Source organism: Globicephala melas, chromosome 6, assembly GCF_963455315.2.
Source record: "Globicephala melas chromosome 6, mGloMel1.2, whole genome shotgun sequence".
In the NCBI taxonomy this organism is placed as follows: domain Eukaryota; kingdom Metazoa; phylum Chordata; class Mammalia; order Artiodactyla; family Delphinidae; genus Globicephala; species Globicephala melas.
Window position 1 is genome coordinate 68,717,453 of NC_083319.1, and position 18,205 is coordinate 68,735,657.

The 18,205-nt window shown below is 43.6% G+C and overlaps 1 protein-coding gene across 4 annotated transcripts in view; it reads right to left on the reverse strand.

The window, feature by feature from the left end:
- Positions 1-18,205, reverse strand: part of SLC24A2 (solute carrier family 24 member 2) — a 247,158-nt gene that overhangs the window by 25,304 nt on the left and 203,649 nt on the right. For all 4 annotated transcript variants that reach the window (XM_060300974.1, XM_060300976.1, XM_030840581.2 and 1 more), the window contains one exon: positions 6,326-6,466. In XM_060300974.1, coding sequence (XP_060156957.1) covers positions 6,326-6,466 — 141 coding nt within the window. The remainder of the gene's footprint in view (positions 1-6,325; positions 6,467-18,205) is intronic.

Genomic DNA, 18,205 nt, shown 5'->3' on the forward strand with positions numbered 1-18,205 from the left:
AAGCAATCTTGAGAACGTAAAACGGAGCTGGAGGAATCAGACTCCCTGACTTCAGACTATACTACAAAGCTACAGTAATCAAGATAGTATGGTACTGGCACAAAAACAGAAATATAGATCAATGGAACAGGATAGAAAGCCCAGAGATAAACCCACACACATATGGTCACCTTATCTTTGATAAAGGAGGCAGGAATGTACAGTGGAGAAAGGACAGCCTCTTCAGTAAGTGGTGCTGAGAAAACTGGACAGGTACATGTAAAAGTATGAGATTAGATCACTCCCTAACACCATACACAAAAATAAGCTCAAAATGGATTAAAGACCAAAATGTAAGGCCAGAAACTATCAAACTCTTAGAGGAAAACATAGGCAGAACACTCTATGACATAAATCACAGCAAGATCCTTTTTGACCCACCTCCTAGAGAAATGGAAATAAAAACAAAAATAAACAAATGGGACCTAATGAAACTTCAAAGCTTTTGCACAGCAAAGGAAACCATAAACAAAACCAAAAGACAACCCTCAGAATGGGAGAAAATAGTTGCAAATGAAGCAACTGACAAAGGATTAATTTCCAAAATTTACAAGCAGCTCAATAACAAAAAAACAAACAACCCAATCAAAAAATGGGCAGAAGATCTAAATAGACATTTCTCCAAAGAAGATATACAGACTGCCAACAAGCACATGAAAGAATGCTCAACATCATTAATCATTAGAGAAATGCAAATCAAAACTACAATGAGATATCATCTCACACCAGTCAAAATGGCCATCATCAAACAATCTGGAAACAATAAATGCTGGAGAGGGTGTAGAGAAAAGGGAACACTCTTACACTGCTGGTGGGAATGTGAATTGGTTCAGCCACTATGGAGAACAGTACGGAGGTTCCTTAAAAAACTACAAACTACCATATGACCCAGCAATCCCACTACTGGGCATATCCCCTGAGAAAACCATAATTCGAAAAGAGTCATGTACCAAAATGTTCATTGCAGCTCTATTTACAATAGCCCGGAGATGGAAACAACCTAAGTGCCCATCATTGGATGAATGGATAAAGAAGGTGTGGCACATATATACAATGGAATATTACTTAGCCATAAAATGAAATGAAATTTAGCTATTTGTAATGAGGTGGATAGACCTAGAGTCTGTCATACAGAGTGAAGTACGTCAGAAAGAGAAAGACAAATACCGTATGCTAACACATATATATGGAATTTAAGAAAAAGAAAATGTCATGAAGAACCTAGGGGTAAGAGAGGAATAAAGACACAGACCTACTGGAGAATGGACTTGAGGATATGGGGAGGGGGAAGGGTGAGCTGTGACAAAGCGAGAGAGAGGCATGGACATATATACACTACCAAACGTAAGGTAGATAGCTAGTGGGAAGCAGCCACATAGCACAGGGATATCAGCTCGGTGCTTTGTGACCGCCTGGAGGGGTGGGATAGGGAGGGTGGGAGGGAGGGAGATGCAGGAGGGAAGAGATATGGGAACATATGTATATGTATAACTGATTCACTTTGTTATAAAGCAGAAACTAACACATCATTGTAAAGCAATTATACCCCAATAAAGATGTTAAAAAAAATCGTGTTTTCATTGTAATTATTGTCAAGGTTTGGGATGCTCATCTCCGTGGGTAATTCAAAAACTACTCAGGAGGCAGAGCTGCCAGGCTCTGAGGAGTAGCAAGTGTCTATTAATTGATAGTTTTCTCTTCTGTCTCTCCTCTCCCTAGATAATTTTTCAAGAGGCCCTTGTGGCAGGACATGAGGACCATGGCAGACTGCAAAAATGACTGCATCACTTTGCAATTCCTCCCATGAAGAGATGAGGTCTATTTCCCAAGCCTCTGAATCTGGGCTGGCCTTATGCCTTGCATTGACTAATAGAATGTGGTGGAAATGACAGTGTGCAGATTCTGAACTAGATCTTTGTGGCTTTGCGGCTTTCACTTTCACTACTCTTTCATTTTCACTACATTCACTACTCCATCATGTGAATAAGCCCAGGCTAGCCTGCTTAAGGATACAAGACCAGTGGAACAGAGACAAGGTGTTCCAGCTGACACACGCCTATACCAACCAGCCCTCAGCCGTATAAGTAAGTAGCAGAACTGTCAGGCTGAGCCCCACCTAAATCACCGACTCATAGAATTATGGGCCAAAAAAATGCGTGTTGTTTTAAGCCACTAAGTTTTGGGGTGGTGTGTTACACAGCAAGAGCTAACTGACACAAGATCAAGCCTAATGAAACTCAGCTGAGCATGAGTAAGAAGCCACCTACTGGCCTTTGTATCAATCGGCATGCTTTCATTCGGCATTTCATGTACGCAAAGAATGACCATATAACTCAAACCGGCATGCTTTGAGAGTAAACTCGGACTATCTCAGGCAAACGGGGATATACGGTCACCTTAAATTAGCAATATTGTACTGATAGTTATCTCTTTATGCTTTCCTGAATCACAGAATGTCACCGCTGGCAGTGAATCTAGAGAGCTTCCTCCACTCCTGTATTTCACAGAGGAGGAAATATGGGGTCCAGAGTTGAGAAGTAACTTTCCCATGATTGCACAGCTCATGAATCGTGTGGGAAAAGCCACTGTAGTAAATGGTAGCATGAGAACGCTCCAGAGTCAGGAGACTTGGGTTCGAGTCTAGCTGCTCTCACTAGGACAGCTGTGCAATCTTGCCCTGTAGTTCTATGTGGTCATGCTTTGTTTCCTCTACTGAGTTTAGAGCATCTTAAAAATGGGAATTGTGACTGATGTGTCTTTATATCTCTTTTAGGGCATAAGCCTGATGCCTGGCATATAATAGGTGCTCAATAAATATTTGCTGAGGAAATCTAGAAACACCCAGTGTTCTACCTAGGAGTCTCATTTCTGCTTGGAACAGCACATGGTATACTCAGAAAGAAACAGAAAAAAATCCAGTCCATCCAGGGATGGCCCTTGGGGGTGCAGTGAGGAAAAGCCCCATTGGCTACCCCAGCGCACGCTGCAGGGGCTGGCTCCCACGGGATGCTGCTCAGCGAATGACCAGTCAGCAGTACTAAGGGGGGACATCATGTTCAGCTGTATTTGCTTGCTTTGAACCCCTCAGGATAAGAGTATCAGCCTCTGTTTCGATCCAGGTAACTACAGCCATGGTGGAATCCTGTTTGCTGTCTAGGAGTTACAGGTTGAGAACTCTGATCTTCCCTAACAGTTTCCTTGACCTATCAGATCAGATCACGGAGGGGACGAACACTTTGCCAGCCTTTGCTCTAAAAGTCCCATGCAACCCTGAGATTCTAGGGCCTTGAGTCATAGGCAGCTTCCTCCCATTCCTGCACATCTTCCTGATGGCTTCAGCAGTTGTGTGCTGACATCAATCACTCATTTGTTAAAAATTTATTTATTTTTTATTTATTTATTTTTTTTGCGGTACGCAGGCTCACTGCTGTGGCCTCTCCCGTTGCAGAGCACAGGCTCTGGACACGGAGGCTCAGCGGCCATGGCTCACGGGCCCAGCCGCTCCGTGGCATGTGGGATCTTCCCGGACCGGGGCAGGAACCCGTGTCCCCTGCATTGGCAGGCGGACTCTCAACCACTGCGCCACCAGGGAAGCCCTAAAAATTTATTTTTAAAACTATTATTAAAATTTTAAAATTGAGGTATAGTTGATTTATAATATTGTGTTAGTTTCAGGTGTACAGTACAGCAATTCAGTTATATATTGGGTTAGTCAAAAATTTCGTTCAGCTTTAAGTGAAAATAAAAGACACATTTTTCATTTTCACCAAGAATTTTATTGAACAATGTATTCACTAACCGAACAAACTTTTTGGCCAACCCAATATATATTATATGTATTCTTCTTCAGATTCTCTTCCCTTATAGGTTATTACAAGATATTGAGTATAGTTCCCTGTGCTATACAGCAGGTCCTTGTTAGTTATCTACTTGATAACATCAGTCAGTCTTATCAGTGAACCAGACCCCTCTACTCTGGGCCATATCACTCTAGGCCTGCTGTGGGGATTTAGAAAACCCTGTCTGTCTCCCTGATTTTCCTCCCTGAGTTAAGCAAAAGCATCGGACTAAACAGCAGAGCAATGGCGACAGAGAGAGAGAGACAGAGAGAATGATGGGTGAGTGCATGTGAGCACACACATCTCAGAAATGTTAATGTGATGGGAGCCAAGAAGAAACTGAACGCATTCCAGCTATTTGGCTGCAGGTTTCCAGGAAGCCAGGCCTTTGCATACAGCAGATGCTCTGTAACAGCATCTTGAACAAAGAAACCCAGATAGCACCTTAAGTGAGCCACACCTGCTACATTCACCCTTTCCTAGGAATTGTCTAATGTCAGGAGTCCTTAAATGAGGGGTCATTCCTGGCCTGTACTTGACAAGACAAGGCTCTCTATCAGGCTGGATTATTTCTAGGTCAGGGTAACGAGACAGGATTTTTCTCCAGTCTTTTTCAAGGGAGGAAGGTGTGATCATCACAGGGCTCTTGAAGAGGGATGCTACATTATGCTGGATGTTACCACAGTATTCTATTCCAAATGCTTTTAGAAATAATGTTTTCAGATTTCTACCTTCTGGCGTCAAGAAATATGAGGAAGAGGGGCTTCCCTGGTGGCGCAGTGGTTGAGAGTCTGCCTGCCGATGCAGGGGACACGGGTTCGTGCCCCGGTCCAGGAAGATCCCACATGCTGCGGAGCGGCTGGGCCCCTGAGCCATGGCCACTGAGCCTGCGCGTCCGGAGCCTGTGCTCCGCAATGGGAGAGGCCACAGCAGTGAGAGGCCCGCGTACCACCAAAAAAAAAAAGAAATATGAGGAAGAGCCCAAGCTGTGTGGTCACATGGGCCTGGGTCTGAATCTCAGCTCTATGTCCTAGGAAGTGACCAGGCTTGAGCTAGTTAACTTTTTGCCTAAGTTTCTTTCTACTTATGCCAATTATATGTATATGTATATATATATATATATATATATATATATAAAATTATATATATATAGTACAGGCATATATATATATATATATATATGTATATGCCCATACTAGATGTTTTCTGAGATTTACAATAGAATTTATGGAGTATACCAAGGATAGAGCATGATACATAGTAGGTACACACGTTTGTTGAATGAGTACGTGTGTGTATAGGGCCATAATAAAAAGTAGAGCTGTTTCTCCTTATCTCTCATTAGTTCTTTCACCCTTTGGGACAGTGGCCCAGGAACCCAGTTTGACACTACTGGGAAAGGATGTTCTTTTGATCTGATCTACATTCAGATTGTACTTTGCTGATTATAAGATGGTATTGTGTTCACAGCATCCAGTACATAATAGCGGCAGATAATAATATTGATTATGGTAATGATAATAATACTGGTGGGAGCAGATCAGACATACAGGCATTTACACCAGACGAAAGCATTTCTGTAAATTATTTTTTGAATCGAACGAATAATTCACGTACACAAATATTCAACAAAATGTGAGTCACCCTTCTGCCTCAGACCTTCAGTTCCCCTTTGCAGAGACAATCACCGTAGTGGTTTTAAACCATGGTCGCAAGTTCTCTGAAACTGCTACCATCAAGGGTGTCATATGCTATAGGACACTGATATATTCTAGGGAGACTTCTTATCTCCTCCCCTTTAATCAAGACAGACTTACGACTGCTTTGAGCAGTAGGGTTCAGTGGAGGTGACTCTGTGACTGCTGAGACTAGGCCATCAGAGACAATGCAGCTTCTCCTTGTGTTGCTAGAACACTCACTCTTGGAGTCCTGATCTCTTATGTAAGACATCTGACTATCCTGACGCCTCCATACCGTGAGAAAACCCTAGTCACGTAGAGAGGCCACGTTAGGCTCTCCAGTAGACAGTCCCAGCTGAGCCCAGAATTTGAATCATCTCTGCCCAGGTGCCAGAAACGTGAGCCAGGACATCTCCAGATGATTCCAGCCCCCAGCCACTTGAGTCTTCCCAGCTGAGGCCCCAAACACTGTGGAGCAGAGACCAGCCATCCCCAACGCGTCCACAGGATCCACGAGCAGAATAAAATGGTTGTCATTTCATTACCACTAAGTTTTGGGGCTGTTCATTACGTAGTTTCAACAGCCAGAACCATCACTATTATTGTGTATTTGTCCAGAGAAATTTCAGGCACATATATATGCATATACATGTGTATACGTCACCCCCTTTTCCTTTTAAGACAAGTAGAAGCAGGCTGTGCATACTGCTATATGCTGCGCTTTTTACAAGAAATTCATTTCAAAAAAAAAAAAAATGCTCTACTCACAGGTTTGCGAACATCAGGTAAGGTAATCCAGAGAGGAAACACTATGGGGAAAACAATCAGGAACGTGACTTGCTTGTGGGTATCGGAAGGCCAGGCCAGGCTGAGAGGCTGGTCCTCCTCGTCTTCACCCGTCTCTGTGGTCTGTTGTAGAAAGAGAGAGAGAGAAAATGAACAAAAAAGACAATAACATCTGCAGGCCACAAAGCAAGGAGAGAAGTTCCGGATCTCATTAGGAGTTTTCTTGGGTCATCTCAGCTGCTTCATCCATGTAATTTTTAGGTTTGTAAGAGAACCCCACCTTGTCATAGTCTGACTCCCAGGAACAAACAATGCATTGCTCAGCCATGAGAATTTAAGAACTGTCTTTCCCTTCCCTGAACACTCTCCAGCTTCTCACTTTCCTGAACTGATCCTTCAACTGGAGTGGACTCTGATCCATGAACTTAGGAGAAACCATACCTGCAGAGCAAAAGACCCCAATGCCAACTTTCTTCTCTCTTCTTGAGGAGAAAGCCACAGGATTCAGTATCCTTGGGAATACATTTTTTTAAATTAAAATAATTAAAAATCATTTTTTTAGAACACTGATTTGGAGTGGGCAAATGAAAGTAACCACAGAAATCAGTCGGTAACAATACTCAACTCCCTTCAGTGACCCTGGAATAGTTAAGTTCATGGATTATTGTGTGGTTGTGAGTTTCTAACCTGCTTAATCACCTCGTTAAATTCGAAACCATTTTATTTCCGGCCAAAGGCTTATTATGCAAACATATATATGCATTCACAGAGAAACAGAGTATGGAAGTAGAGGATGCTAAACCTGTGGGGGTCGAGCACACAGGGCTGCAGAGCCAGGGGGTAAACTTCAGAGTTTCTGACCTGGCAGCAAGCGGCCAGCGTATTATTCGCTGCCTGCTGAGGTCAGCAGCTTCTGAGGTCCCAGAGCTAGAAGGGACAGAAGGTGGATCAGGGCCTGGCAGGATGACCATTAGCCTGTCAGATGGGCCCTCCAAGCCTCCGAAACAGCACTGCAGACAGCATCAATCACTCCCTTCTCTGCTTGTTTAAAAATGAAAGTGCAGCAGCAGGACCAAGCGTCAGGTCTAAAAATATCAATAGGAACATTTCCATGGATGCTTCCTTTTGAGACCATATAAATAACCCACACAGGCTTCATACAGCTCCTGCCCTCCCCCCTGCCCCCCACCCATGGCTCTTGCTTCCAGCATCCTGTGCTATTTCAAGCAGCACTGAATCCCCCCAGCACTTCTCTCCCTAGGGAGGTGGTAAGTGGGCCAGGCTTGGGCAAGTTGTCTTAGAGGAAAAGGATAAGACTAGAGGCAGGGCTGGGTGTGAGGCCCGACTTGCTGTATGTTATGTTTTTTTGTTTTTTTGTGTGTGTGTGGTACGCAGGCCTCTCACTGTTGTGGCCTCTCCCATTGCGGAGCACAGGCTCAGCAGCCATGGGCCAGCCGCTCTGTGGCATGTGGGATCTTCCCGGACCGGGGCACGAACCCCGTGTCCCTTGCATCGGCAGGCGGACTCTCAACCACTGCGCCACCAGGAAAGCCCATGTTATGCTTATTATTTATAATTTACACCCTAGTACTGCCAAAAGGATTTGTAGTTCTTTACACAATCACCCCCACTTTCTCTCCAGAAGTTAAAATTTAAAAAAAATTATTAAAAAAAGCTACTCTTAAGCCATGCTGAAAAAGGTTCTTTCTCTTTCATGTATGTCCTTGGCAGTGAGTGAACGAATTTTAAACACCAAATATGAGGGAAATAAGAGGATTAGGGAATAAGGCAGAATTAGGAAGTCAGCGCGGTTTATTCAGGTCGTCTGGATCCTCATTAAATATACTTCTTATGCTCCCCATCTCTTTGCTATGCAATATGTTGGAAAAGAAGGAAGATCTAAAATCAGTAATCTGCATTTCCACCTTAGGAAACTAGAAAAAGAAGAGCAAATTAAATCCAAAGTAAGCAGAAGAAAAGAAATAATAAACATTAGGGCAGAAATCAATAAAGTTCAACTAATCTATGACAAAGGAGGCAAGGATATACAATGGAGAAAAGACAGTCTCTTCAACACGGGGTGCTGGGAAAACAGGTCAGCTACATGTCAAAGAATGAAATTAGAACACTACCTAACACCATATGCAAAAATAAACTCAGAATGGATTAAAGACCTAAATGTAAGACCGGACACTATAAAACTCTTAGAGGAAAACAAAGGAAGAACACTCTTTGACATAAATCACAGCAAGATCCTTTTTGACCCACCTCCTAGAGTAATGGAAATAAAAACAAAAATAAACAAATGGAACATAATGAAACTTACAATCTTTTGCACAGCAAAGGAAACCATAAACAATACGAAAAGACAACCCTAGAATGGGAGAAAATATTTGCAAATGAATCAATGGACAAAAGATTAATCTCCAAAATATATAAACAGCTCACGCAGCTCAATATTAAAAAAACAAACAACCCAATCAAAAAATGAGCAGGAGACCTAAACAGACATTTCTCCAAAGAAGACACACAGATGGCCAAGAAGCACATGAAAAGCTGCTCAACATCACTAATTATTAGAGAAACGCAAATCAAAACTACAATGAGGTATCACCTCACACCAGTTAGAATGGGCATCATCAGAAAATCTACAAACAACAAATGCTGGAGAGGGTGTGGAGAAAAGGGAACACTCTTGCACTGTTGGTGGGAATGTAAATTGATACAGCCACTATGGAGAACAGTATGGAGGCTCCTTAAAAAACTAAAAATTGAATTACCATATGATCCAGCAATCCCACTACTGGGCATATACCCAGAGAAAACCATAATTCAAAAAGACACATGCACCCCAATGTTCATTGCAGCACTATTTACAATAGCCAGGACATGGAATCAACCTAAATGCCCATCGACAGACGAATGGATAAAGACAATGTGGTACATATATACAATGGAATATTACTCAGCCATAAAAGGGAACGAAATGGGGTCATTTGTAGAGATGTGGATGGACCTAGAGACTGTCATACAGAATGAAGCAAGTCAGAAAGAGAAAAACAAATATCGTATATTAACGCATATATGTGGAATCTAGAAAAATGGTACAGATGAACCGGTTTTCAAGGCGAAAATAGAGACACAGATGTAGAGAACAAATGTATGCACACCAAGGGAGGAAAGCGGGGGTGGGGTGGTGGTGGGATGAATTGGGAGATTGGGATTGACATGTATACACTACTATGTATAAAATAGATAACTAATAAGAACCTGCTGTATAAAAAAAATGTTTGTGAGAAAAAAAAATAAATCAGTGAAAGTGAAAACAGGAAGTCAACAGAGAAAGTCAACAAAACCAAAAGCTGTTTCCTTTGCTATGTAGTTCATGCGGGTTCATCCACTGCTTCTTTTACTTATCCCGAGGGCTCACATCCCTGACAGAAGCTTGGGTGTGCTGCCCCTGGTTCCTCTTCTGAGCCAACTCATCGTCCTCCCAGAAGATGTAGCGGATGTAGAGAGTACCACTCCCTGCTGGGCTCACCAGCCTCCCAAGCTGTCAGTTGACTACATGAATAATCTCTGTGTAATCAGACCAGTGAAGATTAGGAGACAGGTGCATTTTAGCTGTTCCCTCCCAGATACGATCTTTCTTGTTTAATCCAAATGAATGACTTTCCCCTCCCCACCTGGTAGATGCCTCAGGAATAGGGAGGACCATGGGAGAGTTGAGAATTTGCAGTCTGCCTAATAAGTACCCTGTCTCATGCAAGGTAGGTGGTTTTATTCAGATAGAGGATGCCAGCACTTCCTTGAAGACCCATCAGGCTGATCTGATGAGCTCATCAAGGCTCCTCCCCCTTCCAGAGTTGACACTCCCCCCAGTCAGGTCCCCCACTGCCATCTGCAATCGAGCAACTCCTCTCTAAACTCTAAGCTAACCTTTTTCAGAGAAAAAACAAAAGCAACTCTTTATGACTCATATCATTTTAATGACACCAACAGATGGTGACATTTCATCAATAACCCTTGTGCTTATAACCTACGGATTAGCTCCTTTCTCAATCTGCCAAAGTCACCAGGCAGGCAGTACCCCTAGAATATAGCAGAAAATAATTGTCTGTTTAGATACATAAGCTCTAAACATACTACTGGTCCAACACAAACAATTAGCTCTATTGTACGGCTTCCAAAATCTGCATTTGAGGTTGCTGTTGCTAGGGCAGAAACGGACGAGGAGAAGAGATTGGGTCTCAGGCTGTACAAACAGTGCTCTCCGTGGGGACTTCACGGCCTCTTGGGGACAAATCTTGCTATAGAGAAGTACAGGAGCCCAGAACCCTTCGGAGGATTCTAGAGGTGCCTGGGGAGCAAGGTTGTCAGCATATTTCAGGGGAAATTCTCTTTGTCTTTTTGCCAAGTGCAATCTCACTCTGGTTCAGTGGGCAACAGCTTGCAAGCTGGTTAGAGGGAAAAAATTCTGTTCCAAGTCTGGGGGCTCGATTTGCCTTTGCCCAAGCTGGGGCTGCTGGCATGCTCATTTGTCTCGGCCCCGGGAGAGGCTGGCCACTGATTTTCCAGCTTTTCCTGGAGTTGCGGCATCCTGGCTTTGACCTTGCAAAAATCCATCCTTACCTCCTAAAGCTTCTGCAGCACGTCTATAGAAAAAAAACAAGGCAAAATGATCCTGAAAAAATTCAAATGTCTCGTGATAGCTTAAGGTAGTTTGAGATCTACTGGGGTCTCCACAGAATCCCTAGAATTTTGTAAAACCAGGGTACCAATGACTGCTTTAGGGCCTTGTAATCTGACATGGAAAATCTGAGCCTAAGACATAGAACTGTAAGTTTCCACATTCTGGTTGTCTGATCTTGAAGGAGTCAGTGCAGCCTGGTGGGAAGAGCAGGTGGTGGAGAATCAGGAATCCTGGCTGCCTTTCTCTGCTCGAGCTGGGATTCCTTGGGTGGTGACCATGACCACCTGCAAGTATTCACTGAGTTCTTTTTAGGTAGAAAGCATTGCACTAAGTTCTGGGACTCTTGATTTGAAGGAGACTTGGATTTCAAAGGGGAGACAGAACAAATGGCTCCAAAGAATTTATTCTTTATCTAGTTACGGGGATGCTGGCAACAGCTTCTGCGTGTTCTCTAGTATCTATTCTGCCTGTTATGGATTGAATTGTGTCTCCCCAAACTCATATTTTGAAGACCCAACCCCCAGGACCTTAGCTGTGACTGGAGATAGGGCCCTTAAAGAGGTGATTAAGTTAAAATGAGGACATTAGGGCGGGTCTTAACCCAATACGACTGGTGTCCTCATAAGAACAGGATATTAGGACTCATGGAGAGACACCAGGGATGTGCATGCACGGAGGAAAGGCCGTGGGAGGACACAGCAAGAAGGCAGCCATCTGCAAGGAGAGGGGCCTCAGAGGAAAACAACCTGTAGGCCCCTTGATCTTGGATATCCAGCCTCCGGAACCGTGAGGAAATAAATTTCGGTGGTTTAAGCCACGCAGCCTGTGGTATTTTGTTATAGCAGCCCTAGCAACCTAATATACCGCCCTTGTGCTTTAGTGATAGAAGGCCTACTTTTACCTGGGTCTGGAATAAAGACTATTTCTAGCCTTCCTTGTAACAAGGTGTGGTCATGGGATGAAGTTCTGGCCAATGAGATGGAATGGGAAGTATTCTCTGCAACTTCTGGGATGTATCTTTGAAGGGTGGAGGTGTATCCTTCCTCACTCCTTCCTCCTTCTGGCTGCCAGGAATGGGGACATTTTGGCCAGAGCTTGAACAGCTATCTTAGACCATGGGGTGGAGAAATAGTATAAAAGGATCTGACCTCTGGCACCCATCAAGAGCCATTCTAGCTCCGGGCTGCCTAAAAAGACTTGGGAGAGACAGAAAATTCTATCTTACTTAAGCTGTTGTTATTTTGGGGTTTTGGTTGCTCACAGTAGAACCTTATCCTGGCTGATCCAGTGTCCTCTTTAGGAGGAATCAAGGGAGAAAAATCTTTCACATCTCAGCACTGGGAAGAGTCAGGCTTCCTCCGAGAAACTGAGAAATCCGTGCATCAGGGAAACGATAATCTTTATTTTTTGGTACTGGGGAGTTCAGAGCCAAATCTGTAACCCTGTCCAGCAATCACAGCACTGGAATCTGCACTCACCTTACTCTAGTCTAACTCTCTTCCTTTCCTTTCCATCCTTTGCTGAATTTTCTCAAACTAGTCATTTTATCCTCTTACATCAGATGTATTTTTGCAAGCAGACTCGAATCTTTGTGAAGGTGGGGCAGACCTAAAAATAAAACTCTGCAGTGGTCCAACAGAATTTTGGGGATAACTTTATGAGTGAGAGAGAGGAAAGATGTTACTGTACGTGACAACACATGACAAATGGACAACTACCTTCTTGGATTCATTATCAATACTGAAGGTTGGAATCTGGAGGTCTGGCTATCAGAACACCTACAGATAGAAGAGAACAGTTCCAGGGGGCAGTAAGCACCTATTGGGAGGTCTCTGGAGCAATCAACTCATTTTTATTTTCCTTTATCTAGTGAATGGGAGGAGTGACAGCAGCCCGTCCATTTGTGGCCTAGCATTATGAGAATTGGTTCAGCTTCTTTGCACATGCATCTTGTTGGTTTTTTTTGGTTGTTGTTCTGTTTTTTTGTGTGGTACGCGGGCCTCTCACTGTTGTGGCCTCTCCCGTTGCAGAGCACAGGCTCTGGACGCGCAGGCTCAGCAGCCATGGCTCACAGGCCCAGCCACTCCGTGGCATGTGGGATCTTCCCGGACCGGGGCACGAACCCGCGTCCCCTGCATCAGCAGGTGGACTCTCAACCACTGCGCCACCAGGGAAGCCCTGCACGTGCATCTTATACTATTTCCACTTGTGCCTCGTCTGGATGGTTTGCCCCAGAATAAGTGTCAGGTTCCCATTGGAGGGGCTTGAGTTGGATTTATTAGTCCAGAAGTTGCCTCTCCAGCCAGAAGAATATTTCTTGGAGGCAACTCAATTTCTTATTCTTGTCTGTGAAGGGCACTGTGCAAGATTCCTGCGTGAAGGTGAGCCCACTTTAATGCAATCTCTGTTGTCAGAGAATTAAAATGAACACCCAGGAGGCAGCTGAAAATAGGCCATCCTTGAGTTCAGTTTTATTGATTGGTAATAACATCTCATCTCCAGTTCACAAGGAGCAAAGCTCAGAGGATCGCTTGCACCTGCCTAGCTCTCAACTCGGTGGGGTTTGATTCTTCTTTAACCCCCTCAAAAGGACCAGTCAGTTCAGCACTCAGGAATGCCACCTCTTCCCACTGGAGAGTCCCTTCAGTGTGGCATGATGCTGGATAAAATGCAATGCCAGTACTTAGGTATCTCTGTAAAAATATAATTCATTTATGCTAAAATATTGGGCCAGGGTCAAACTGGGGGAAGGTGAAGATTTCAAGTGATTTGGACTTCTACTTAAAAAGAATGGTTCCTAGTATATTTGTTGCTGTTGCTGTTTCTACAATTTATATCTGTAGAAAAAAAGAATCAGTTTTACCTCCACATTGTTCAGTCACACAGATGCCCACACGAATGAGCAAATGGGGCAAAGCTCATGGAGTGCAGTGCGTGCTATGAATCCCCAAGAAGACCCCAAAGCGCTGGGAGTGGGAAGAGACATCCATAAAAACATTCACCGAGCCTGAGATATGAGGCTGGGTGGGTGCATCAAGAATACTGAAACTGTCACCCTCAACAAAAGCCACTAATAAAACACGTGAAAGGGCTTCCCTGGTGGCGCAGTGGTTGAGAGTCCGCCTGCCGATGCAGGGGACACGGGTTCGTGCCCCGGTCCGGGAAGATCCCACGTGCCGCGGAGCGGCTGGGCCCGTGAGCCATGGCCGCTGGGCCTGCGCGTCCGGAGCCTGTGCTCCGCAACGGGAAAGGCCACAACAGTGAGAGGCCCGCGTACCGCAAAAAAACCCAAACAAACAAACAAAAAACCACGTGAAATACGTAGGCTATGTGGGAGGTGTTCATCTGTAGACTGGTTATAGTAACTCTCAGGCAGTCTCAGGATGCACAGTACCTGGGAGAGACCAGGGGATCAGCACATGTTAACCTTCTTCCCTTCTGCCATTAATCTCATCTCTGCCACTAGCTAGCTATGTGACCCCAGGCAAATCAACGGAAATGCTGGAATAGCAGAAGAACACATACGTGTCACCTGTAAGGCATCTGGACCTGGTGCACCTCACCCCCTTTTAGGCCCCCAAAGTCCTTACAAACCTTGTCATTGCGAAGCAGAGCTTCTTTGTCCCCTGCAATGTTTTAATGTGGGACCACCTTCCTGTCCAAGAACTTGTCATTCATTTTATCATTTGGACACTGAATGATCTTGAAAGACAAGCTGCAATCATATAGACCTCTGCAATCATCTAGTGTAGGAACTTTAGGGCCCCAGAATTTCAGAGCTGGAGGGGTCCTGGGTCATTGAGCACCGCCCCCTCCCAATTGAGGACCCTAAGATGAAGGGATATGCTGAAGGAAGGTCACAGTGCCAGGCTCATTTCACTCCCAACCCAAGGCTCTTCCAAAATGCCACATGTCCTCCCCTCCTCACTCCTATAAAGTAGGTATGAAGGTGCTTTATGTCCAATTACACTAGGTTTTCCAGCTTTTTGTAATAAATCAAATCTACTAAAACAAAAATGTTAGCTATGGCAAACACTAAGAACATAATTGACATAATTTTGGTTGATTTTCTTGAGTCTAGAACTAATGTCTGGTGGTTTGGATGCCCCACGTTCTTGCAAAAGCTGATCAGAAACATCTGATTCTTGGATGCACTCTTCCTTTTCTTGAGTCTGCTATGGATGGAATATCTGCGTCTCTCCAAAATTCATATGATGAAATCCTAACCCCCAAGGTGATGGTATTAAGAGGTGGGGTCTTTGGGAGGTGATTAGGTCAGGGTGGCAGAGTCCTCAGGATTGGGACTAGTGTCCTTATATATAACTGGGAAGCTAGCTTGCCCCTTCTGCCATATGAGGACACAGTGACTAAATGTCCGTCTATGAACCAGGAAAAAGGCTGTCACCAGACAATTGATCTTGGACTTCCGAGCCTCCAAATTTATGAGAAATAAGTTTCTGTTAATAGGCCATGTAGTCTATGGTATTTTTGTTATACCATCCAGGGCAGCTTTGAAGGGGAAATGAAGAGCAGATCTGGGAGTGGGTGGGGAAGGAGCCATGGTGATACTCTCTTCCCTCCTCTATCTCTTTGGGTGATATCTCCAAGGAGCCAGGTACAAATTTAAAAATGAAATGTGGGTACTGATAAGATATCAAAGAATGTCAGGACTTCAAATACAGGTGAAAAACAAAGACTTGTTCTTTAGCATCTCTATCCAAGAAAAAAGTGCAGAAATTTAGCCCAGGTTTGAAGTAGGAGGAGGTGACAATTAAGTACACCATAATGAGGGCTCGAATTAACCCAGAACATGACACATGGTTCCTACATACTACCAAGATGACTCTACTGGAGCCAAAAGGAATCATAACACTCAGGCTTTGAGTCAAATTCTGTCTCCTCTCCCTAACATCATACACAAAAATAAGCTCAAAATGGATTAAAGACCTAAATGTAAGGCCAGAAACTATCAAACTCTTAGAGGAAAACATAGGCAGAACACTCTATGACATAAATCACAGCAAGATCCTTTTTGACCCACCTCCTAAAGAAATGGAAATAAAAACAAAAATAAACAAATGGGACCTAATGAAACTTCAAAGCTTTTGCACAGCAAAGGAAACCATAAACAAAACCAAAAGACAACCCTCAGAATGGGAGAAAATAGTTGCAAATGAAGCAACTGACAAAGGATTAATCTTCAAAATTTATAAGCAGCTCAATAACAAAAAAAACAAACAACCCAATCCAAAAATGGGCAGAAGACTTAAATAGACATTTCTCCAAAGAAGATATACAGACTGCCAACAAACACATGAAAGAATGCTCAACATCATTAATCATTAGGGAAATGCAAACCAAAACTACAACGAGATATCATCTCACACCAGTCAGAATGGCCATCATTAAAAAATCTAGAAACAATAAATGCTGGAGAGGGTGTGGAGAAAAGGGAACACTCTTGCACTGCTGGTGGGAATGTGAATTGGTACAGCCATTATGGAGAACAGTATGGAGGTTCCTTAAAAAACTACAAATAGAACTACCATATGACCCAGCAATCCCACTACTGGGCATATACCCTGAGCAAACCAAAATTCAAAAAGAGTCATGTACCAAAATGTTCATTGCAGCTCTATTTACAATAGCCCGGAGATGGAAACAACCTAAGTGCCCACCATCAGATGAATGGATAAAGAAGATGTGGCACATATATACAATGGAATATTACTCAGCCATAAAAAGAAACGAAATTGAGCTATTGTAATGAGGTGGATGGACCTAGAGTCTGTCATACAGAGTGAAGTAAGTCAGAAAGAGAAAGACAAATACCGTATGCTAACACATATACGTGAAATTTAAGGAAAAAAATGTCATGAAGAACCTAGGGGTAAGACAGGAATAAAGACAGAGACCTACTGGAGAATGGACTTGAGGATATGGGGAGGGGGAAGGGTGAGCTGTGACAAAGCAAGAGAGAGGCATGGACATATATACACTACCAAACGTAAGGTAGATAGCTAGTGGGAAGCAGCCACATAGCACAGGGATATCAGCTCGGTGCTTTGTGACCGCCTGGAGGGGTGGGATAGGGAGGGTGGGAGGGAGGGAGATGCAAGAGATATGGGAACATATGTATATGTATAACTGATTCACTTTGTTATAAAGCAGAAACTAACACACCATTGTAAAGCAATTATACCCCAATAAAGATGTTAAAAAAAATAAGCCACGTAGTCTATGGTGTTTTTGTTATACCATCCAGGGCAGCTTTGAAGGAGAAATGAAGGGCAGATCTGGGCATGGGTGGGGAAGGAGCCATGGTGATACTCTCTTCCCTCTTCTATCTCCTTGGGTGATACCTCCAAGGAGCCAGGTACAAATTTAAAAATGAAATGTGGGTATTGATAAGATATCAAAGAATGTCAGGACTTCAAATACAGGTGAAAAAGAAAGACTTGCTCTTTAGCATCTCTATCCAAGAAAAAAGTGCAGAAATTTAGCCCAGGTTTGAAGTAGGAGGAGGTGACAATCAAGTACACCATAATGAGGGCTCGAGATTTTATGTGCATTTCATTGCTTGATGTCACCCCTGATTCCCATAACTGTGGATAATCCTGTATTGGCTACTTCTAAAATGAGTATCTAGGGGACATTGGAGGAGATGGATTAAGCCCTTTACAAGGTTAACTCCAGCAAGAAATGAAATAGGAGGTGGGTTATTTCCAGACTCCAGCATTCCGTGTTCAAAGGCCAGTGGAACCTCAGGGGAAGAATATGCACAAAAGAACAGCATCGTCTTGGAACAGGGATGATCTGCTTCTCCTCTTGCCTTCATCCTCTTTCATTATTGAAGCATTAAAAATACTCTCCTTGACAAAGGTGGCATGTTTTACTTTTCCAATTAGGTTTCCTTGGGAACTGACGAGAAGGTGTGTGCACCTGTACAAAGCGTACGTGGGAGGCTCCTAGAGAGAGACGAAATCTTAAACGTGCCTCACCTAATGAAGGGATTGCTGGAGAAGGGACTAAAAGACGAAGAAGACCCTACTTCTGCTCCAGAATGTTCTTTTACAATGTGACTGCTGTTACAGCATTAACTGAGATAGTCCAGGAAAAGCACCTAGAACTGCGCTTGGGACAGAGTAAACAGTCAATAAACATTAGTT